The following is a 25,512-nucleotide window of genomic DNA, read 5'->3' as shown; positions in this document are numbered from 1 at the left end:
GACACTTAGCCATCCTAATATTTATTTATTTATAATTATGGGCCTTAACTGTATAAATCTTTGTTATAAAAATGTATTTGCGCATATTATTTTATCTTGTATAAGTGCTCTATCTGCAGGTATGCCTGCTTGCCAGAAGAGGGCATCAGATCTCATTCCTTATAGATGGTGGTGAACTACTATGTGGTTGCTGAAAATTGAACTCATGTACTCTGGACGAACAGCCATTGTTCTTAACTGCTGAGCCACCTCTCCAGTCCCTTTGTGCACATTATTATATAGATGTACATATGAGAATAACATGTATGATTCACTAATATGTAATTTATGTGAGATTTCTCTCATATCAAATAATATTCATTTTTTTATTTTTCATATAATTATTTCTAAAATTATATCAACATACCTTATTCATTTTTCATAAGGAAAATTAAACATGGTTTTAGGTGAAGTGTAGAAAGTTCCCGGAGTAGCTTGTGATATTTGGACATTGCCTTTGATGCTCCTTTCAAAACAAGGAACTAAAAAGTTTCATGACCTGGAAAACTTTGCATATAGATTTCCTGGGGAAAATGTGAAATTTGATATGAAACAGTGTCCAATGGGAGGAACCTTAAATAATATTATGTTAGTAAGTGATTTTACATTCGTTATTGATTATGTGCTATACAGAGCTCATACCAGATTCTTTGCCTAGAAAAGAAAGGAGACACTTCCCAAAATGCTAGGCCATTGTAGAGAAAATTTCAGTTTATTCTGTTTTGACTTTTGGGTAAAGCACTTACCTCGCATACCCAAGAAAAGCATATTACAATGGTAACTTAGTTACCCTCCTGGTGCTAACAAAGCAAGTTTAAAGAGACAGGATTTATTTTGTTAATGGTTTCAGTGGGATACAGTCCGTTGTGGTAAGGAAGACATTGCAGCATGCAGGGAAGCATAGTAGCAGGAACAAGCAGCAGACCGTACTCAGGAAGCACATGTAGGCTGAAGTGGACCTCGAGGCCTGGCCACTGTGACTCGGTTTACCAGTTAGGTTCTACCCCCTAAAGCTTCCACAGCCTTCCTCAAGTTTCTACCATTTTGAGACTAAGTGTTCAAACACATGAGCCTATAGCAAACAATTCAAACCACAATAGATGCTTATAAAATATAGTTGATTAATAAGGAAATGAATATTTGGGTATTGGACAGTATTGGTGAAGATGAGACTTATCTTTTTTCTAAATCAAAAGTATTATAAGATAATGTTTCAGGTCTATTTCCTCTCCAAGAATGCAGGGGAAAACACATCTATTGAATTAAAAACACAAACAAAAGAGAAAACAAACAAAAAAACCCCAACAACAACAAGAAACACACCTGGCTAATCTGTTGCTATTTTCCAGGCTATGGGGTTTATGGCTTCTCTGCAACAGTTGTTTCCCAGGACACTGATTAATAAAAGCACGTGAATGAAATTCCCTTGATAAGCACTTTTGGGTCATAATGTTAGAAGAAAAAGAGCAAAGCTACATTATTTTATACTTAGCTTGCTATTTTACAGTATTGAACCCAATGATCACCGTCATTTGGAACGCGAAGTTTTACCAAAGCAGTTTTTGTTTAACAGCCCAAGAATTGTTACAAATACAAGCTTTCCAGCATGACTCTCTAATCAGTCCCTTGAGAAAGTTAAAAAGGGGCCTTAGGCGGTTTACTCATGATGCAGGCCTAGAGCAGGAGAGATGCAGTATGTGCAATGCTGTTGACTGACAGAAGTGCCTCCTTTTTCTCTACCCTGGTTTCCCTCCATGGATGGCTCTGCTTCCCTTGGGCTCCTCCCTAGCCTTCAGGCAATGTCTGGGTGACCCATGAAGAAATGGAAAACCTTGCAGCTCCAGCAAAAACGGTTAGTCTTCAAAGCCTTGTTGAACCCAAACAAAAGTAATTGTATATAGAAAAAGACAGGAATTGGTATAATATAAAGCAAAGGAATGGGGTGTATTTATGTAGAGACATACAAAGATAACTGATATTTTGGTTATAGACTTCCTTTAGTATGCTTGTTTGGCGATTGAAATGAAGTCATGTTAGATTGTCATTTGCTTTTTATCCTGAGCATCTATGGACTGCTCTTGAAATATGAAACTGTAATAAATAATTTAGTAAATTTAGAAACATTGGAAATTTTGATAGTCAGTATCTCCTAGCGCTGAATGTGGTTACAGGAATAAATGTTACTAAATCAAACTTAATCAGTTGTAGAAAAGCTTCCTTGGGATCATAACTTTTAATGTAATTATGTAGTGTCTTGGGCTATAATATTTCAAAAGTAGACTTCCTAGGAAAAAATATTGAAGTGTTATATGCATTTGGTTTTTAAAAGTACATTTGAAATGACTTCAAGCATTCTAATCGCCAGCTTTAAGAATGTGATGTTTTATAGAGTCATATTTCATGAAAGGATCAAAGTTGGACAAACCATGTATTTTACCTCAACAACTTAATTTTTAAGTTCTTTCACTTTAATTATCCTTTAAAAATTTGGTTATCTGGAATGTAACGGTGTAAAGGTCACAATGGAATGATACATGCATCACTGGATATTTGGTTGCATGCTTTCTTTGGTCTTCTTGGTTGGCTGTTTGAGGGTATGTTTGTCCTAAGCTTTGACAGAAAGATACAGTTATTCACTTCGTTAATATCTAGTCTGTAACCTTTCTGCATTATGTATAGGTACATATAATTATGTTTGTGCAAAATATGAAATTTTAAATATAACCGAAGATAGTCAGATCAAGTATTCACAAAACTCATAAACTCCAGTATGCTCATGTGTATTTATTTATTTATTTATTTATTTATTTTTTTAACATTTTTTTTATTGATAAAAGAAGAATAAAGAAAAAAAAACAAATTTCCACCTCCTCCCAGCCACCCCTTTCCCTCCCCCTCCTCCCACTCTTCTCCCCCTCCTCCCACTCTTCTCCCCCTCCTCCCACTCTTCTCCCCCTCCTCCCACTCTTCTCCCCCTCCTCCCACTCTTCTCCCCCTCCTCCCACCCCTCTCCCCTTCCCCCCACTCCTCTCCCCCTCTCTCTCCAGTCCAAAGAGCTCATGTGTATTTAAATTAGAGTTAATTCAAACGCTGTTGTGTGCTCTGCATTTGAGAAATTGAATCGATGTAAGTACACACGTGTCTGCTTTTGTCATCATACTTAAAACGTACTGTTTTGCTATTATGCTTCTGATAGAATTTTTTCAATATTCACTTGAAATTAATTTATGTTTACCTGCTTTATTAATCACTTCCTGCTGCTAACCCAGAAAGAATCTGAGGAAGGAAGCTGGGCCCAGGTAGGAAACTCATACACTTTAAGACATAGTAAAATATGCAATATAAATTTGAAAACTACTGAAGGTGATATTTGAAAACATCACTTATCTTAGTAATTATACTGCTACATATACCTAAGTGTCAGTATTATATCTAATATATTATTATAGGTGCATTGCTATACACCAGATTTTGCCACTAAAATGAACGTCACTTCATAATTGGTATATATAACTGGGTAATATCTCTTTCTTCCCCAAAATAGGAATCTATAACTTAATTTATCTGAACTTACTCTGTAATGTATATAACCAGGATATGTAATCATAGAATTTGCATCTCTAAGGACACCTTAGGACTTTTTGGATTCCGATATGCTTTCAGGTGCCATGGGTAGTATTTGGGGACAGGTGTTAGCATAGCAGGTGTAAGATGACGATAGTCCCAATTATTAAACTGATCATAAGAGACAGAAGTTTATATTGAATAATTCAGTGTGTGCAAAAACGTGCACATTTTTTGGCATTTCTAAAAGTCAGAAACTGACAGAATAAATTGAGAAAGTAAATAAAATTTGGCACCTTTATAAGGATCTGGATTTCGGCATGCTATAGCATAGAATTGTAATCAATTTTGAAACTGAAGCAAATTTCAGAATTCTTCACAAAAAGAATATCCTGATTTTTACTATATTTATATAGTTTAATTATAACTGTGAATTCATGGCATAATTATTCACTAAATAGACAACTCTTTAAAATTACTATCCTTTAAATAATTAATAATATCCATCCTTTAATATTCTCGAAAATTTAATAATGGTAGTCAACCTCACATTTTATTTTACCTGTTTGAACACTATGTAGCAAGACCAGTCCTTACATTACAAAAGAGGATCAGCTTGTCTGTCTTAGTTTGTGATCAAGCTGATATACACACATAGTCTAAATTGACTGATTTCTGGTGAAGGATTCTTCCAGGGACCTAACGAATGCTCAATACACTGTCTTCTTCTCCAAAGTATAATGCCAAGTTTCAGCATGCTGTCTTTCACCCTTGCTGTTTTTCTTTAGTTGTTTACTAAGGTTTCTGTTTCACTTCAAGGTTTGCTATGACACAGGGACAATAGCAATAGGATCATTAATAGAGGGAAATGAGCACTACTTCAAACATAAAAGAAAGAAAAGAATTCTCCTGGTATAGCAATGGAATCTTTAGTCTTAAAACGCATACCATACCTCTAGCTGTATGTTTTTACCCTACCTCTAGCTATATGCTCGCCTTTATCATTAACAAGACACATATATGAACAAAATTTACTGTTTTCAAATACACCATGAAGTTAATTATTTCTACAGGCAAATGTTCTATAAAATCGTGCAGAGTTTGCATTGTGTTAAAGTAAACAAAATGCATTCAGGTTAAATATTATCTCTCTTTTTTGTTGACACGTGTATCATAGTCATGAAGTTTGAGTCATACTACTTGCTATTATCCTCCATTTACCATCTCATTTTATTGGTTAAGAAACTTGACTGCTATAAAACAATTCCAGTGTCCGGTCTTTCTACAGACCCTGGCTTATGGAGATATGAATCACGAGTGGATTGGAAACGAGTGGCTTCCCAGCCTGGGGTTGCCTCAGTACAGAAGTTACTTTATGGAATGCTTGGTTGATGCAAGAATGTTAGACCACCTCACCAAGAAAGATCTTCGTGTCCATTTAAAAATGGTGGATAGTTTCCATCGGTAGGTTTTCAGAAAAAGAGTGATGAAAACGAAACCATAAACAATCTGCAGTGAACTAACACAAAAGAGAAGGACAGTAGAAAGGCAGTGTTTCTCATTCAAAAGGTCTGTGTCATCTACTTGGAACAAGTACTCGAGCAACAAACTGAAGGGTGTACTTGTGGAGAGCCATGTTTATGTTGTATGCCTGGAGTTTATGCAAAGGCACATATATGAGTTATGTTCATAGTGTGTACTTTTGTTTTTTTTTCTTGCTTGGATTTTTTAAAATTATTTTTTCAGTTGATGTTAGAGAATCACCTATGGAGGAAAGAGATGTTTCTGTGGTTACAATCACTAGGTGCTCTTGCAAAAGACCCAGATTCAGGTCCCAGCATCCATATAGTGGGTGACAACCATCATTAAGTCCAGTTCCAACTGATCTGATGCCCTCTTCTGGCCTTCATGGGCATCAAGCACGTACATGGTGCACCCATATGCGTGCTAGCAAACCACACATAAAAAGAAATGAAAAAATCTAAGAATAAAAGAAAATTTCTATGAATGGTACCTGAATATTTGTAGTTTCACCCTTTATAAATCCATGTGGTTATAAACCATGTAACTTAAAGACATACTAGAGAAAAACAGGGAAGAGACTTTTCTATGGAGGACATAGTTATGCTTTTTGTTCTTACATAAATGTTCACATTTTGGGTTATTAGCACATTAGTTTTTTAAAAACTACTGAATGGTTTAATTAAAATCCATCAGAACATGAGAATAAGGGACAAATATTTGATTTAGATCATTTATCTTCTATCAGGCTTACAGGGGCTAATGCTGAATGACATTCTTTTTTTAAATTCTGTGTTGTAGTCTGGTAGCCTCTACTCTAGGGTCTGGAGGCAAAGATCAAGGAATAGACAGGTCTGTTTATTTGGCGACCTTGCATCCTCATTGTCTTTCTACATTTCGTCTTTCCGCTATAAGCATACACTTCTCCTGTATTATTTATTCTCATAACAATAGATTAGGGTCTGCTTGATTACATTGTTTCAACTGGTTACCTTTTAAAGGCCCTGTCTCCAAATATAGTCAAATTCTGGATAATGGAGGTAAACGTTTCACTACATGCATGTAGGGACTTAAAAATTCACGTTATTTTTTCTAGGATTTCAGAAGTTTGTGTCACATTGTTATTAAAATATATAACGGAAATATATACATGCATATATGTGTATGTATGTATGAATGTATAGGCTGTCTGCTGTATATGTCTGAATATACTGCTAAATATTTAAGAAAGTAATGATAGTCAATAATTATTACATTAAGCCTAAAATTCTTTTATTTTCCTATCATACTCTTATTTCTCATATTATTCAAACTATTATTATTATGTCTATTTTTATTATTTCTTCTCCCTGGGTATCTGTGAGGTTTCCTTTTCATACTTACTGCTCTAAGGCCTTAATTTTAATCTCTTAGGATCATTTCCTTATATCATACGTATTATGAGATCATTGTTCCCTAAACCAAAGAAAAATGGCAAGAAATCCTTATATTATCATCCTTTCCCCCTGTGAAACTTACCCCAGAATGCATCTCATCCATGGAATGAAAATCTTGCTTTGACATATCCAGATTTCCCATAGGTCTCCCTTGTAGTAATAAGGGCGGCGGCGGGGCTGTGTCCCCAAAACCCCAGCCGCCTGCCCAGCTAGCTTATGCCCCGAAATAATTACACGGAAACTGTATTCTTTTAAACACTGCTTTGGCCCATTTCTCTCTAGCCTCTTCTAGGCTAATTCTCACATATTAATTTAGCCCATTTCTAATCATCTGTGTAGCGCCCTAGGTGCGCTTACCGGGAAGATTCTAGCCTAAGTCCATCCTGGGTCGGAGCTTCATAGCGTGCGTCTTCCCTGGAGCAGGTAGCATGGCGTCTCTCCTGCGTCTGCTCCGGAGAGCAGAGCTGTGGAGTCTGAGCTCACTTCCTCTTCCTCCCGGCATTCTGTTCTGTTTACTCCACCCACCTAAGGGTGGGCCTATCCAATGGGCCTAGCAGTTTCTTTATTGCTTAGCCAATGAAATCAACAGATTGATATATGACACTCTCACATCACTCCCTAGCGTGCCTCCATATCACCACATCTTTGAAATTTCTTCCACAGTACTGCAGCATAATATATGATGGTCTGTTTCCCTAGTAACCCAACCTTTCCTGCACCCTACTCTGTATAGTGCCGTGATGTTTCTCTTCCACAGCAGCTTCTCCGCAGTCTCAGTAGACTCAGTAGGCTTGTTCTTTTTTTACTCGCTGGTCTTTCCTAGTGTGGTTTGCAATTTGTCCATATCCTGGACTCTGCCTTATTCCTTAATTCACTCATTTTTTTCATCAGTCAAGGAATCATTGATTGCCAATAAAGTTGTTTCTGTCTCTAAAGAGAGACATTAGTTTTTTTCGTGAAGGAATAAAACACTAATTTGCTAAAATGTACTGTAGAAAATGCTAAATTGAAGACAGATGCATAACTGTTTGTATAATTATACATGTATGGAACTATGGATAACTATGTCTAATTAATTTCAAAATTCTGAATATCCTGTTCTTTAAATATTTTCTATGTTTTAGAAAGAGTTTATTCTTGAGATAATTAAAAATTTAATCCTACCCAACTTAAGGGTACTTTTGTGGATGTAACTGATAAATGGGCTCTTCTAAAAAGTAATGTAGATCATTGACAGAATATTCATCATCTGCTGATGCAATTTAATGTGTTTTCTCTTTTCTAAAATAGAACAAGTTTACAATATGGAATTATGTGCTTGAAAAGATTGAATTATGATAGAAAAGAATTAGAGAGAAGACGAGAAGCAAGCCAACATGAAATAAAAGGTAACAAACCCTCATTTAGTAACAAATGTCTTTCCTATGGACATTTATACCTCTAATCTTAAACCTAAAATAATGTATATAATACATCCATTATCAGACTGTATTACACTTTTTGTCCCAAGTGTCATTGCTGTCTCGTCCCTAATTATAACATGGAAAAAGAAATTGCCAAATCATTTTGAGGACACACTCTTGTCTTCCTACAAGTAGATTTATCTCTCTAAATATATATGTTCTCTGCCCATGTTAAAAGTGGCTCGCTGGGCCAGGTGGGGGTGGCACATGCCTTTAATCCCAGCACTCGGGAGGCAGGGTCAGGTAGATCTCTGTGAATTTGAGGCCTATCTGGTCTACAGAGCAAGTGCCAAGACAGGCTCCAAAGCTGTCTTGAAACCCTGTGTCAAAAAAAAAAAAATCAAAACAAAAAGAACAATAAAACAACAACAACAAAAAACAAACAAAAAAGGGGCTCTGTAGAACTGTTTGTTAAACTTTTAGAAGAATATTGTCACTATAACACAAAAAATGGATATGTTTTTTATACAGCATATATTATATCATTAAGAAAAAAGAAATCAACATGGGAAAATCTGTGGGACACTAAATCCATAACAATTTACCTGTTTACCTTAATACACAGGAGAAAACATGATTTTAAAAACAAGTATAATAGATTTCCATTTGTTCAAGACCATTAGCTCTTTCCAATTGTTAAAGAAAAGTGGTTGGAAGTAGATTTCATCTTGGTTTTCAGAAAATTTTTATAAATATAAAAATTATATGGGAATTTGTGTGGAAGTTCTGTAAATATCTTCTCTCTGAAAGTTACCAGTCCATTAATAATTTTAATTCAGGATGTTGGTATGATGGGAGACTAGCTGTTGTAATCATTCTGTGCACAAAGACCATCTGTGCTGCAAATATATTTGAAACGGAATATATTTAATAATTAACCATGCTATTTTCAGTTTTGAGTTATTATAACACAATATCAACATAAGTTTCGAAAGAAGAGACGTATCTCCAAGTTTGTGAGGCTAAAAATCCACACAGCATGGCACAGACTTTTGTGGGAATCTTTCTTGCCCTCATAACCTCACAGTGGCTAACAATTCAGGAAGCAAACAGGGGTTATAAACAATTACCTTGCCAGATAAGATTCTAGTTCTTAGCCGATTTAGTCATTTATAACAACCTATAATGACATTTTGTGTTTTAATAAATAAAGTTTGCCTGGAGATAAGAGTTCAAAGCAATCACACTAGCTAGCCATAGAGGCCAGGCAGTGGTGGTGCACACCTTTAAACCCAGCAAGCACACCAGTTAGACATAGAGGTCAGGCAGTAGTGGTGCACACGTTTAATCCCAGCACAAGAGAGTACTATAAGATAGGAGATAAGAGCTCAGGTTCTCAGTCTGCAGTATGAGGTTTGGTGGACAACATTGCAGTTTGTAGTCACTCTGAGGATAGGTTCACCCCTTTGTTTCTCTGAGCCTTGGTAGAGGTAAAATCTCTCTAGTGACCGACTGCTTTGCTTTTCTGATCTTCAGGGTGAACCCCAATATCTGTCTCTGGGTTTTTATTATTTGTGCTACAACAACTCCCTTATGAGAATGAGCAAGAAGTCCACTCTACCCCCTTCCAAAGAAAGTAACCACTGCTAACCTAAGGACCCCTCAAAAATTTCCTCTTAAGATTTCTATGTTAACTTCACTATACTATCTCATTAGCATATATCATATTCTATATGACATCACAAGCATCGAGAACAGAAAAAAATCAAAATACCTGTTCACCTTAATATAGAGGAGAAAACATGATTTCAAAAGCAAATACACTATGCTTTCCCTTGTTAGAGACCTTTAGATCTTTGTAATCGATTAAATAAAATCAATTTGGACATAAAATATATGATGTGGGATGTTCTTCTGTATAGAAATTGTTTCTATTTGTTGATGAATAAAGTTGTTTCAAATGTCTTAGCAGAGTAAAGCCAGATGGGAAATCTAAAGAGAGGTATATATATATAGAGAGAGAGTAAGCAGAATCAAAGATGTAACTGCTGAAAGAGAAAGATGCCAGAATATTACCAGTAGGCCACAGCCTCATGATAATACATAGATTAATAAAAAATGTGTTAATTTAAGATGTAAGAACTAGTTAGGAACATTCCTGAGCCTTTGGCAAAACAGTGTAGTAATAATACAGTTTTTGTGTGATTATTCTGGTTGGGGTCACTGGGAAATGAAAGAAAGTGTAGTCTCTGTATACAAATACAAGCATCCAGAAGCCTCTGGTTTTTCTGTTTGTTTGTTTGTTTTGTCTTTGTAAATTGTTTTAATCTCTTATATTTTTTAAAGTAGGAAAATCCTTTTAAAATGTGTTTAAATGTTTTTGAGGAAATTTTTAAATATTATCTTCGTTGGGGTTTCTATTGTAGTGATGAAACACCATGCCCAAACAGGAAGTTGGGGAGGAAAGAGTTATTTGTCATATAACATCCATATCACACTGTTCATCATTGAAAGAAGTCAGGACAGGAACTCAAACAGGGCAGGAACATTGCAGCAGGTGCTGATGTCAAGGCCATGGAGGGTACTACTCACTGGCTTGCTTCCCTTGTTTTGCTAAGTCTGCTTTCTTAAAGAACCCAGGACCACCAGCCCAGGGGTAGCCCCACCTGCCATAGTGTGGGACCTCCCCCATCAATCACTAATTATAAAATGCCTTACAGGCCTGCCTATAACCTGATCTTATGGAGGTATTTTTAATTACTTATTTCTTTAATTTCCTTTTACATTCCAACTACAGTTCTCCCACCACCCCTCCTCCCACCACCTCTCACCCCCCAGTCCACCTCCCATCTCCTCCTCCTACCAGGTAAGGGTTTCCATAGGGAGTCAACAAAGGCTGGCATGTTAAGTTGGGACAGGGCCAAGTCCCTCCCACCTGCATTAAGACTGATCATGGCATCCCACCTTAGGGAATGGACTCCAACAAGCCAGCTCATGTACCAGGGTGGAGGCAATTTCTTAATTTGGGTTACTTTCTCCCAGATGACTTTAGGTTTTGTCAAATTGATACAAAGCTATTCAGCACAGAGAAGAAATTATTTATCAGTTATAGTCCCATTTCCCATGACCCATGGCCTGACACTGGCAAGCGTTTCAAAACATTGAGTGGGATTGTCCAGGTCTAGCCACATTATCTGTTCAGAACTGGTACAACTCTGATTCATCTTCACTTCCTTTGTGGCTTATTTTCCATAAGAAAATGGCATGTTTTACATACCCCTCTCATCTCCTATTAAAATTTAACTCTGATGCTGTTCTTTGATATTCCCTGGGTCAGGCTTCCCTTATTCATTTGTCTCCACTTCAGAACATTTATCTCGAGCAATTCTGAATGCTAAATAACTTCAAGAAAGCTGCACTTGAATGCTTGTGAAGATGAATATTTGAAAGTTTTTTCAATACATCATCATTTCATCAGTTTGTATACACAATGGGTTTTTTTTCCACCACTTCATTTGCTTGCTACCAAGAAGCAAGAGTGTATTTTTCTTTCTTTGTCAAAAACAAGTTCTCTGATGCTTTTTCTTTAGTTTTGGACTCCAAGAAATTGTAGGTTGTTTTAAGTGTATCATTCTACAGTTGAATTAAAATTTGGGAACTAATGGACCAAGGGCAGATGCCAGAAGTGAATGTGGGTTTGACCTAACAAAAGATGCTTGTTTCGTGAGTAGATTTTGTCCGTGGGATACCACTTTCTCATGTTCTCTCTGAAGTATGTTTTCCAACTAGATTGCATTATGGCTGGCCCCACTTAGATTGATCTAAAGGAGGAGAATTGCACATTTGGCCTAGTAGCAAATGCTCTATTATTATTTGGCAGTTGTTACTTAGACTGTAGCCTTGAGAGGAAGCTGCTCTGATTCACTGTGATTACAAACAATCACATATGAGTGCCTGCCAGTGAGATCATAAGTAGCCCCTGCTTCCCACAATTGATCTGATGGCATTTAGAGGCCCAGCTCTCAACTCGGACTAGACGCCTCTGTTATTATGGGAAGTGTTAATTAACTAGAAGTACTAATTAACCTTGACCTTAGAAAGCATGTTTTTGACAAGAATGTACTAACTTTTAACTTGTTGCCAAGAAACAGCTGACATTGATCGTCAGCCATTTGCTGTTTGGATCTAGAGAATTCTTATTAAGCATAAATGCCAGGCTATAGTTTTGCTATGAAAGATATTTATAATATTACAGTTTCTATGAGGCTGTCCCTAAATGGAAAAGTTACAGTTAAGAGCTTATTTGTCTCAATGCCATAAATGCATTGTTTTATTTAATTATTCTTAACTGCATGCATGATGGAGATTTTGCCTGATATATATTTACAGAAACAAATTAATATATCTTAGACGACCAAGCATGAAAAAGCATGTTTATGTACATATTTGCATCTACACATTGTGAAGTTGAAAAATGGATATTTCTTATCATTTTGAAAAATGGTCTAAAAAAATCATGCATTTAGTAAAAGTTAGTAAACTGATGGTGTCACCTGCCCACACCTACCCAGTGGAGATAATCAATAGTTAGGAATCTACAGGTCCACAATATAACAGGCAGAATTAACACATTTTCAGGAATACAGAATCTGAGACCAAGTCGAAATGGGAAATAAATAATAGAATCACAAATTTAGATAGAAGAAAAACTATGAGGAGAATATAAATTGCAGTGTAGATACATACCCAAAGAATATATTTGTACAATTATTATTACTCCTGTGGTAATAATACTAGGGGGCTTAGATTTTCACAGAACGCAACAAATAAAAACTGAAATGCTACAATGACTGTGGTAGGGCAAAAGAAATTGAATGATTTGAAGATCTTTATATTATCAATAAAATAATATAAGGGCCAGGATATAGAAGTCTTTCAGGAGTCAATTTGTGTAGATTAAGTTTTAAGTATGACTTGTGGCAGAATAATATAAAATAGAACTGTAATAGGAAGTTAGTATAAAATTATAACAAAAATATGTAATGTTAAAAAGGTAAGGAAAAATGAAAGCTAAAACAGGCATAAAGATGGTAGATTTAAGTTGAATATTCTGAATAAAAATATGAAATAGAGATATGGTAACTAATGAAATTCAAACAGAAATAAAATAAATTTGTGTATGTTGAACCAGCCCTGCATCTCTGGAATGAAGCCTACTTGATAATAATGGGTAATTTTTCTAATGTGTTCTTGGATTCGGTTTGCCAGTAATTTATTGAGAATTGTTGCGTCGATGTTCATGAGTGATATTGGCCTGTAATTCTCTTTCTTGGTTGAGTCTTTGTGTGGTTTTGGTATCAGGGTAACTATAGCTTCATAAAAAGAATTTGGCAATGACTCTTCTGTTTCTATTATGTGAAATACATTAAGGAGTATAGAATAATGGCACTGCATGGATTGGCCTTGTGGGAGCCTAGTCTGTTTGGATGCTCATCTTCCTAGACCTGGAAGGAGGGGGAAGGACCCTGGACTTCCCACAGGGCAGGAAACCCTGACTGCTCTTAGGAATGGAGAGGGTCGGGGAGAAGGAGTGGAGGGAATGGGAGGGAATTGGGAGGAGGTGGAAATTTTTAATAAATAAATAAAAAATGGAAAAAAGAGAAAAAATAATAGCATTGGCGTGGTGTATATGGAGGACTCACCACAACATAAGAACAGTGAAAATCAGAAGTAATGTAGGTATACAGATAAGTACTAGTAAGAGAAAATACAAGATATTGCCAGAGTGAAACACAGGGCTGTGGGAATGGGTAGTGCGCCTGCTTGGCACAATGACATTGTTTTGTTTAAATGTCATGCATGAGGACACCCATGCTGAAGACAAATGAGCGAAGTAGAACATGTTAATAGCAGTTTTTCAAACAAAACTTTAGCTATGTATACATATAGGTACATATATATTTACACATACATACATATATTAAATATATACATATATTTAAGTATAAATTTTATCAGAAAGAAGAATATTCACAGAAACACTGCTTTTAGTTTGGCACTCCAAATACTTTGATTTCTTTTCTACAAGTAGAGAAAACCTTTTTCTCTTATTTAATCTTGAATTCCTTAATTTTTCGTACAAATTATTATGATCTATATTATTTTATAGTTTCTATGCATCATTCTATTGATTCATAAAGGAAAAATGTAGGAGGAAGGGGCTGTTCGTTGGTTCTGGGCCTCCCAGCTAGCTTATACCCAAAATAACCACATAGAAACTGTATTATTTAAATCACTGCTTGGCCCATTAGCTCAAGCTTCTTATTGGTTAGCTCTTACATATTAATTTAACCCATTTTTATTAATCTGTGTATGGCCACATTGCTGTGGCTTACTGGCTAAAGTTCCGAGCAGCATCTGTCTCCAATAGCTCCATGCTCTCTGTCTGACTCCACCCTCTTTCTCCCAGAATACAGCAATTCTTTATTCATTAACCAATAAAAGCAGCACAGAGACAGAAGGACCTCCCACACCAGAAAGACATGATAGAATTGATGAATAAGACACATTTTTTTTCTGAGTTTTATCTCAAACAGGCACACATGGCATTTCCTCTGAAGGTTTAATGTTAAATGTTTTGTACTTCCTTGAGATACCACCTTTAAACAGAGAAATATCAGCTTATGGTGTCAATGTGCGCTTGAGCTTCTTCATTAGTAAATTATTAGAAAAATAATGGCTTAATATCCAAGTGTGGCCAGAGTGCTTAATCACAGCACTCAAGAAGGCAGAGGCAGACGAATCTCAATGAGTTCGAAGCCACCATGGTCTACAGAATGAGTTCCAGGACAGTCAAAGATGCACAGATAAAGGCTGTCTCAAAAAAAAAACCCTCAAAATAATAATAAAATAGCAAAGTATCAAGGTTCTTTCTTTTAGTTCTGATAATTCTCTTTTACAGATAGCATCAGGAGAAAAATGAGGATCTTCTAATTATGCAATATGCAATATGGAAGTGGTGGTTAAAAACACTGGCAAATAAAGAACGGGACCAGAACCAGAATGTTGATATAGATATATGTTCATATGTGCCTATAATACAACATGTATAATTTTATATGTGTGTATATGTATATATGTGTATATTGCTATATGTATACATGCTTGTATGCATACATGTATGTATGTGTATATATGTATATATACACACTATGTGTGTGTGTATGTGTGGATATATTTGTCTATATAGATAAAGAGAGAGAAAAAAGAGAAAGAGGGAAGAAAAAGGGGGTACTAGGAGTGTGAAGAAGGAGGGCCGGATAACTATCCCCATCTGGTGGCAGAAGCACTCAACTTCAGCTAGATCCCAGAGTCCTGACATAAAAGTAGCAATAAACACTTTCAGACAGCGTTCAGTGCGATAGGAATGTTGTCCTTTCAGTAATAACAAGCTTCTGGAAATATCATTATTGTGAGATTCAGTTTAGCAAAGGTTGATGATTAGAACAGCATCTTCATGTAACAGAAAGGAGTGAACAACTCTCAGGATCAAAGAGATCAGCACAAATGTCACTTGCCAGATACCCGTTGCTCCTTTCAGCCAGGACTTGGGTCATCATGCAAATGGTTGTATCTTGACATGATACATTTTTTTTCCTAGATGTTTTAGTGTGGAGCAATGATCGAGTCATTCGCTGGATACAAGCGATTGGACTTCGAGAATATGCAAATAATATTCTGGAGAGTGGAGTGCATGGCTCACTTATAGCCCTCGACGAGAACTTTGACTACAGCAGCTTGGCTTTATTGTTGCAGATTCCAACACAGAACACCCAGGCAAGCAAGCCCTTTTGTGCCGCACTTCACTGGGTCTTGATTAATAGAATAACAAGTATTTCTCTTGGGAAAACATAGGGCTGTGAATTTATTTTTGTTTTTACTAAAACGATCTTAATTAGCACACAAGAATCCTTACATATGTGAAGTTTAAACTGGGCAACGTGCTACATGCTTATAATTCTAACGCTTTGGTGACTGAGGCATAGGGATCACTAGTTCAAAGCCAGCCCGGGATAGTGTCTTCCTAATCTTTGTATTCATAGTAATTAAAATACATAAAAATGGTATAATGTGTGTGTATGTGTGTATATATGGAGAGGGAGAGAGGAGAGAGAGAGAGAGAGAGAGAGAGAGAGAGAGAGAGAGAGAGAGAGAGAGAGAGAGAGAGGAGAGAGAGGAGAGAGAGAGAGAGAGAGAGAGAGAGAGAGAGAGAGAGAGAGAGAGAGAGGAGAGAGAGGAGAGAGAGAGGGAACAGAGTGTTGTTTAGTCTAGACATATATATTTCCTCAGACATTTTCATTTTGTTGTGATAAAAACTTTTAAAATGGCCAGGCAGATCTTCACCTTTAGGCAAACCTGGTCTATGCAATGAGTTCCAAGCCAGCCAGGGCTAGAGATAAAAACAGTCACAAAGAAATTGGGATATTTCTTCTACCTTCAGTAGTTCGAATTATATTATAGTTCCCTCCAGTTATGTGGATAACTCGCAACCCTTTAACTTGGTGTCCACTGAGCAGCCTTGTTCTCTCTGCTCCATTAACCACAATCCCACACTCAACTTCCGGAAGATCAAATTCCACATGTGCCTGACATGTGTGTACAACTCTCTCTGTCCCTGGCTTATTCCTTTAATATATTCATAATTTCTTTTGCAGAAATTTTAGTTTTAAGATAATGTTGCTAGTCAAACACAACCTTAAAATTAGAAAAGCAGGGGCTGGAGAGATGGCTCGGTGGTTAAGAGCACTGGGTGTTCTTCCCGCTAATCCAGGTTCAATTCCCAGCACCCACATTTTGGTTCACACATGTCTGTAACTCAAATTCCAGGGCTTCTGACACCCTCCCACAGACACACATACAGACAAAACACCAATGAACATAAAAATATTATTTTCAAAAACTGGAAAGGCAGAGACTTGGAGTTTCTGTGATATAGCCCCTCTACCTGCATATCATGTCTGTGACTGATAGCCTTTGGCCTCTGATAAGCAGTCTCTTCCCTTTATCTGTTTAATCATACTTACATTTAACTGAGTGTCCTGGTGATCCCTAAATAAGGAGAGTTCTATGTTTCAGCAGAGTTCCATGCAAATTAAAATGCCTCTACTGCCCAGTCCGTAAAAAGAACATTTGAAGAGCTAGAACACAAGAATCCTTACATATTTGAAGTTTAAACTGGGCAATGTGCTGCACACTTGTAATTCCAACGCTTTGGTGATTGAGGCACAGGGATCACTGGTTCAAAGCCAACCTGGGATAGTGTCTTTCTAGCCTTTGTATTCATAATAAGACTTTGTTAAAAACAAAGAAACAAAATAAAAAACAGAAAAAAAATACTAAAGTATAAAGTTTGTGAATTACTTATTGTCAGCTTGATAAAATCCAATGCAATACAACTTGATTTTGTTTTTAACATTTTAAATTTTACATAAAATGCTGAATTAGAATAAAATAAGTATTTGAACAAAGAGTTCTTTGACTGCAGCCGTTTAAGCAAGGGTATCTCTCTACTAAAATGATTTTTGTAATGTATCATCAGAAAAATAAAACCTTTATGTTGTTTGAATAAAATTTAACTTTGATGACAGTAACTTTGATTTGATATCAACAGGCCAGGCAGATTCTTGAACGCGAGTACAATAACTTGTTGGCCCTGGGAACGGAGCGGCGACTGGATGAAGTGAGTTGTCACCTCATATTCAGAAGTCCCTTACAACTGGCAATAGCCTTCCCCAGAGAAAGGCACACCAATCAGTTGTGAAAATTCTAAATGGTCAATCCTAAAAACATAGAAACAAGTACCATTATACAGACAGAGCAAATTATATGTAGAAACATACAATAACAATTTGGGAAGTTTGGGAGGTAGTAAGGAAAGAAATATAATTATATTGTAATGTCAAAAATAAAGAAGAGGCCATGAACTTGAGGGTTAGAGCATGGGAGGGATTGTAGAAAAATTAAAAAAACAACACCTAAAGTTGTATAATAAATAAGGGTGTCATACAGCCTTAAAATGTAAGATAAGGTTTTATGTTATTGATCAATATTTAATTTAAATAATGATTCTCCAAATATATACAAGTCAGAGACCCATACTATATTGAAATATATTGTTTCCTTCATCCACCTGTGAACACTGAATATCTGAGGAAATGTAAAACAAAATCATTTTGATATAGTATATATCACTTAGCCTAAAAAGTATCAAATAAAAATGAAAGTTAGATATTGACAATAGGAATTTTAACCCTGTATAATACGCAAATTATCTAAATTATCTCCCAAATAGACCTTCAGTGGGAGTTAAATTGACCGTCACTAAAGGATATATGTTACATTGTTCCAATAGAGCCATAACAATTTGTAATGAGTAGTGTCATTTCTTTCTCTATATGTCAGAATTAAATAAATGAGATAGTGAAGTAAATTACATATGTGTTGTGGAAGGAATGGGGCTAGTTAGACCAGAAGAACATGGAACAGATCTCTGACAAAACATAGATACAGCCCAGTGCCCTGTGCCCTGCCCTGCCCCTCTGACCATTACCTGTCTATAATCAACCAGGAATGCACTGACTTGCATGGTTCCTATATGCATGGCATAGTACAGAACTGGAAATGACACACAGAGAAGCTCATGCTAACCTTCTGGGACTACACAGCCCTATCAAAGCTTTGCACAGTACAAATCATGTGCCAGGTGACTGAACACAAAGACACCTTCACAGCAAAAAGACTCCTCTCAAAGTGGAGACCTCTGCAGCAAATTGCCCTGTGTTTTTGGTGACATTTTACTTATTGGTCAATCTACTGCTCTCTCAGTATGCACCATCAACTCTTCTTCCTATTCTGGTCTAAATGATGGATTTATTACCCCCTCACTCTTCCCTGCTATTTCAGTGAGTAGATACTCAGTTTATTACATGTGTGATTATGTAGCTTCAGTCATGGTGATCTTAGAAAATGAGATCTATGTGGGATGATTTATAGATTTTTTAGAAAGAAACACATACACACATATAATATTGAATTCTATATTTCTGATTACTATTTCAAATGAAAATCATTGCCTTTTGAACAGGTACTTTGTATATACAGAGAGAGTGATTATTTCGTTGAGACATACCAAAATTGGTGACTAGAATTACATCATTTTTTCTCTTTTGAAAATTTTATACATTCTATTTTGATTATATTCACCCCTCCCCCAAATCTTCCCAAATATCCCCTCCAAGTCATATACCCAATTTTGGGTTCTCATTCGTTTTTATAAACACATATAATCCAATAAGTGATACCCATATATTTTGGCCATCAACCTCTCAGAGACAATACATTTAGAGAACACTAACTCTCCCTCTTCCCCAGAAACTATTGATTATCAATAGCTCCTAAGCCATGATTGAGATGTTAGGATCACCTCTTTCTCCGTGCTGGAATTTGGTCTGCCTCGAGCTTGCATAGGTCTCTGGCCTACTATCACACCCACTGTGAACTCACGTGCATGGCTTCCCTGATGTGCCTAGAGCCGAGCTTTGTTGTAGTCATCCACCGCCTCTGGCTCTTGAAATTATTCTACTCTTTCTTCTGCAATGATCCCCGAGCTTTGGAAGAAATGGTGTGATGTGGATGTCCCATATAAGGCTTAACATTCCCAGGGTTTCTTATTCTCTGTACAATGACCAGTTGGGAGTCTCTAGGTTAACCTCTATTTACTGCACAAAGAGGCGTCTCTGATAAGGTTTTAGAGTTATGTTAATCTATAGGCAGAAGGACAAGTCATTAGGAATCAGTTAAATGCTATGTCCATTTAGCAGAGTAAGATCCGTGGGTTCCTCATATCCTGTATATCCACCTGTTCTCGGCCCTGAAAGTGGTGCTTGGTATTAGTCCTATCTTGTGGAGCAGCCTTACATTCAACCTGAGAGTGGTTGGTTATTCCTGTAATGTTTGTAATGTTTGTGTCACCATTGAACCAAGGGGCATGTTTTGTCAGGCCAGTGATCATTGCCACTCAGAAGGATTACAACTGCATAAGACGGATTGGTGATTGTTTCCTCTTCCAGTATCAACACAGTACATTTTAGAACTATACAAGCCAGCCACGTGGCATTAGGTTTCTAGAAGAATCCCAGCTTAGTCTCACCATACTTTAGAGCTCACGTATCAGGTGCTTTCAGCAATAGGGTCTTATCAACTTCTGGAGTATAGCTAGGAACAGCAGCATTACCATGTAATATTTATCTACCAGAATTAACCTTTGCTTTTAGTATCACCTTAAAATCAAGTGTGCTAATCGAAAGGATGGAGCCCGGGCTGCAAAGATTTTTCAAAAAAAAAAATCCAGTTAATTCATCATCACCTAAAATCTAACAAATCACGTGTTTAGCGTTTCTTATTAAGATTATAGCTAATTGTATCACATGCTAACCAGTGTGTCTCAAATACAGATTTTTGTATGCTATCTATCTTGTGTGTGCAGAAAAGTGATATTTGTTGATTATTTGACTCAAATGCAGTCTACTTAACTGATGCAATTAAGTATTGGCTCATACTAAAAAATCCTTTAGCACGAAATGGAACCAAATAAATCCAAGGTTCTATTTAGATTTAAAAATACCTTTAGTATTCGGTGATTTCAAGGATGTTTAAAGGTAACAATCTTTAGATTTGAAATCATATTAAAATTTTATCTAAATACATTTCTATCATATTTACTCCCTCCTTCTGGAACCAACAAAGGAGTTCAAACTGAAGCATAGCATTCCCCTGTGTACTAGACAGGCTGAATTTAAATAAACTCTATCAGTTGCCCCTGAGCACACAGATGTATAGACTGTAGCTTCTTTGTTTTCATGCCATCAAACTCTAACTGTGTCCTGGCAGAACGATGACAAGAATTTCAGACGCGGCTCAACCTGGCGAAGGCAGTTCCCTCCCCGTGAAGTCCACGGAATCAGCATGATGCCTGGGTCCTCAGAGACATTACCAGCTGGGTTCAGGTTAACTACAACATCTGGGCAGTCAAGAAAAATGACGACGGATGGTACAGTAGCTTTACACTTCTCCCTATAGCATAAAAGGCTTGTTTAGCCAAAGATATATAATTCTTCAACTTTGCATAGCCTTCCGGAATTGATTCTTTTCTTGAGTTGGTTTGCTCTGCTTGAAATTCACTTTGCTTTTTTATCAAAAGAAAGACAATGTGTAAACTGGCGATGCATGCATCCATGAGACTTTATACACATTTGAAAAATAATTTACATCCCTCCAAAAAACAGTTCTACTAATGTCTAGGAAAAACATATGCACGATTTGTGTTTCTTTACTCGTCTATTGCCAAAATAAATAATCCACATAAAATGTAGGTTTGATTTGAAATCAAATCCGACTCGATATGGGAATTCACTGTATTGGCACTTTTATACATTGAAATACAAATTTTATGTTTTATCCTTCAAATTAAGTTTCATCAGATATGTTTTGCCTCTGACCAGGCAGAAAGCCTTAAATAAATAATCACAAACATGAAAAGAGAATTAACATGCACAAAACCAACAGTGATTTCCCAATTGCATCTCTCTGTGGACACTAGACTAAGGCTACGTCCTTCACAAGAGAAACAGGCATTCTGGAGAGTCGGCTCAAATTTCTGTTTTGGAGACGTCAAGGAAAAGCAGTCTTTCTCTTGTTTTTCAGATAATAATCTAGACTCTTCATTTCTTTTCAACTTGTTATGGCAATTAAAAATCATCTGTGCATAAAGTGTCTTTGATCCACATTTCTTTAGCATGTTAATATTTTGGAACTTGTTAGCAAGGTTCATGAATAATTTAACATGATTAAAATTAGTATGGAAGTTTGTCACTACATATAGAAGAGAGAAAAATGCAATACCACAATCCACAATACCAAGTTGTCTGAGAGTAATCTTCACAGCAAAAGCAGGCTCACCCTGGGGAGTCGCTTTGTTACAGATTTCATCTAAGGAGGACTATATTGCAACTGAAGAGCTCAGCTCAATCGCACTCCAGTAAATTTTCATTAGTCACTGGGGCTAGAGAAGAGGACCGTGAGTGGCTCGTGTCTGAGCAAAGATAGTCTACGAATACGGTCAGGATCCCTTTCTGCAGAGAAAACCATTCTCTCTCATCTCTCGTGTGCGAACCTCTAAAGCCCTTTTCTCCTTCGCAGTTCCATCATCAAGACTGCAGAGGTTAGACAACTCCACGGTTCGCACATACTCATGTTGACAAGCCACTCAAAGGAGGCAGCGCTAACCTGCTGTGAGTAGTGTCTCTTGGCCGAGCAACAAGGAACCGACAGAAAGATGGGGTTTACAGAGACTAGTCAATATGCCCCATACCCTTTGGTATGGCCCTAGTGGCACAGAGGTGTGATCAGCCACTCTAGGAATCTATAAGTCCTGATCCTTCATCTAGCATTTCTTTTTTTTGTTTTGTTTTGTTTTTCGAGACAGGGTTTCTCTGTGGCTTTGGAGCCTGTCCTGGAACTAGCTCTGTAGACCAGGCTGGTCTCAAACTCACAGAGATCCCCCTACCTCTGCCTCCCGAGTGCTGGGATTAAAGGCATGCGCCACCATCGCCCGGCTAGCATTTCTTATAGTTACCAGTCTTCTGTGTTTTGTGGTCTGCCTGATGAAGTTCTGCCACATAGTCATTCCACATTAATGAGTTGCTAAGCATATTATTTTCGGTGGCATTTTTTGTTGACACCTACATAGTTTTATTAGTATGAGTCTGGCATTTGAATCTCAAACTTCAGTGTCTGTCTTAGAAGGAAGCCAAAACAGAACAATAGGAATTTGTGCAAGTTTGCAGCCAAATAGTATAAGAGGCAGGAAATTAGATGTGGATTAATAATAACAAAAAAAGTTGAAAATAGAAGTGTTAAATTTCCAATGTCTTGTCTCTACCATTATGATTTATATATGTATCAATTTTAAGACTCTGGGTAGTACACATAGAAACAAAATTTAGAAGAATTGGGAACCGAAATTGTGTAAAACTTTGTTCTATACATAAGATATAAGTCATTTATAAGGAATTACCAATTAGTGAAAAATATTATTTCATCTACATGACATGGAATTTTCCTTTAAAACTTTTTTATGAGTAAAACTGCTTTCCTAGATTTAGAAATTTTAAATTTTTGAAAATTCCTTTAACCTAAAATTTGGGCGTACCAAACTGCTCTATGATTCCCAATGAGCTGATATTCGGAAAAGAATAGTTTTGCAGCAGTATGCGTACCCAGGGATGGGATAAAAACGCAGAAAGAGAGAGCAGCAATCTGCCTTGTGCAGTTTTTTTTTTCCATTGCCTTCAATCAGGATTTCTGTACAACGTAGTGTTGTCTTCAGGACTAACATAAGAGCTGACATGTTGCCTTACATGGGTCACTAACAGATAAAACAGAAAAAAAAATTAAGACAAATTTTTTAATTTCACAAAATGCTATGCTAATACAATTTTTTTATTGTGATATACTCTTTCGTCTCATAAGGCATGGCTTAGAATATATAATCATATTGCTAAACATGAGACTTTCCAAAATACTGTTTATAACAGATTCAACATATAACATAGTAAATTTCTCAGAAATTTAATAATTCACGAGCTTATAAATGACTAATATTTTCAATAGTGCTTGCTGCTTAGCTCTAGGCTCATGCGTAGAATTAATCTTGAGCTATTTGCAATTTTTCCGTGCATGTCATTCTAGTTCATATTTCCTAGTTATTAAACTTTAAAGGGAATAAAAATATGAATAGGATCATCAAAGGCAATCTTTACTTTTATTTTGGCGAGAAATTAAAATGACTGTTGTGACCAACAAAGTCAAAACAGACTTCATATTGATCTTTTGTGTCAGTAAGCGTCATTGGGGGATTTTCCTAGGTTACATCATGGCTGTAATCGGTGGTAAAATACATACAGCTGAAACAGAAACTTTAGAATGTGCTATAGTGTCCGGTCTGTCTTGATTAAAGTAAAGCATCATTTTAAGAACTCTACAATATATGAACTAGAATCAAAATCTGTTCTACAGAATAGGTCATTCCAACCCAACTTAATAATTAGCAACCTATAAAAAATTCAGAAGGCATGCTGACATTTTATGTGACTATCTCTGTTTCTACTATAGCCATACTTTTGCCAAAGTTAAACAAATCCCACTTAACACCCCAGAAATACAATAAGTGGAGACTAACAAATGTCACCGATCCACTGTTAGGTCCATGCTAGATAGCTTTCTTTGCACTGAGGTTTTAGACCAGACCTATGCACCCCCGAGGAACAGTGGGAGCCACTGGCTCGGTGCTACCAATGAACTCATGCCCTCCGTTTCCTTTCACAGATGTCATCTTTTCAGTATACCCGACCTAAAGTGCACTACTGCCTACAAAGACGAAGGGAGAAAGCCTTTACGAAGACTGAATTCTAAGGAAATAATATAAGTAACAGTTTACCAAACATTAAACACGTGATTTTGGGGGGAGTCAGATAATAAGTTTGGTTAGTTTCCTATGATTGTAATAAAACGCTTAAGTCATCTGAAATATGAACATCACCCACATCATAAATTCTGTACATCCGATGCTTTTATGAGATGGAATTACTTGTTTTTTCATGTTGTAATATAATAGGCATTTATGTATTACTGTGTATCATTTCTTTTTAAATGTGTAAGTCTTCTGTAAATGGATATAAATATGATTTTTTAAAAAAATAAAATATATGGTTCATGGAGTCTTGAGTGAAAACATTGAACAATTACAAGTCCTGTTTGTATCTTACCATTCCACAATTTTTACAGTCAATCCGTATGTTTTCTAGAAGCATACTTCAACATGCTTCTTCTGTAAGTCTGTCAAACCTTACAGCTGAACACCTGCCTCTGATCATGTAAAAAAAATAGAGAGAGAATGATTTAACTTGGACCTGGAGCCAAAACTTACCTTTCAAGGCAATCAGGGATGTGATGTCCTCTCTCCGTAGAAATAGCACTGTGATGGCTCAATCTCCTTTTCAACAACAACAACAAAAAAAAAAAACAAAGCCAAACTCTGTTTACAAGCATTATATGCAATGCTTTTAAAAATTTATATTAAGAAAAAAACATTGTCTAATCCTGTTGCCTGTGGACCAAGAAACACACACACACAACACACACACACAACATAGACACACATACATACAACCCAGACACACACACAGAGACCTTCTTTATTAAGAACCCACATGTTCATCCAAATACCCTGAACTGCCAGCTAATCCTGGACAGTGAGTGTCAAACATCGTGGAGTCGGAGGCCCATCTCCACCAGGAACAAAAACACAAACAAACCCTTTAGCACCCACCCTTTTTAAAATCACTGTTAACAGGGCATTAGCCAGACTCAAGTCTAATGTTACTCAAGTCTACGCCTTTAGTGGAAATGACTTTTTTTGTGACTTCCCTGAA

At 36.6% G+C, this 25,512-nt stretch overlaps 1 protein-coding gene across 13 annotated transcripts in view; it reads left to right on the top strand.

Annotated features, from left to right (window-relative positions):
• Ppfia2 (PPFI scaffold protein A2) overlaps window positions 1-25,107 on the top strand; it is a 345,304-nt gene extending 320,197 nt beyond the window's left edge. For 6 of the 13 annotated variants that reach the window (XM_075954444.1, XM_075954443.1, XM_075954448.1 and 3 more), the window contains 9 exons: window positions 1,829-1,891; window positions 3,309-3,338; window positions 4,874-5,067; window positions 7,851-7,948; window positions 15,624-15,799; window positions 17,634-17,702; window positions 20,912-21,071; window positions 22,220-22,311; window positions 24,407-25,107. In XM_075954444.1, the coding sequence (XP_075810559.1) occupies window positions 1,829-1,891; window positions 3,309-3,338; window positions 4,874-5,067; window positions 7,851-7,948; window positions 15,624-15,799; window positions 17,634-17,702; window positions 20,912-21,071; window positions 22,220-22,278 (849 nt within the window). In that variant the 3' untranslated portion in view covers window positions 22,279-22,311; window positions 24,407-25,107. The remainder of the gene's footprint in view (window positions 1-1,828; window positions 1,892-3,308; window positions 3,339-4,873; window positions 5,068-7,850; window positions 7,949-15,623; window positions 15,800-17,633; window positions 17,703-20,911; window positions 21,072-22,219; window positions 22,312-24,406) is intronic. The other 7 variants (XM_075954445.1, XM_075954450.1, XM_075954455.1 and 4 more) reach the window with 3 other exon arrangements.
• Window positions 25,108-25,512: the final 405 nt, after the last annotated feature.

This window comes from Microtus pennsylvanicus, chromosome 20, assembly GCF_037038515.1.
Source record: "Microtus pennsylvanicus isolate mMicPen1 chromosome 20, mMicPen1.hap1, whole genome shotgun sequence".
NCBI classification, from domain to species: Eukaryota; Metazoa; Chordata; class Mammalia; order Rodentia; family Cricetidae; genus Microtus; species Microtus pennsylvanicus.
The sequence above is the reverse complement of the archived record's forward strand: the minus strand, read 5'-3'. Positions and strand labels throughout refer to the sequence as shown.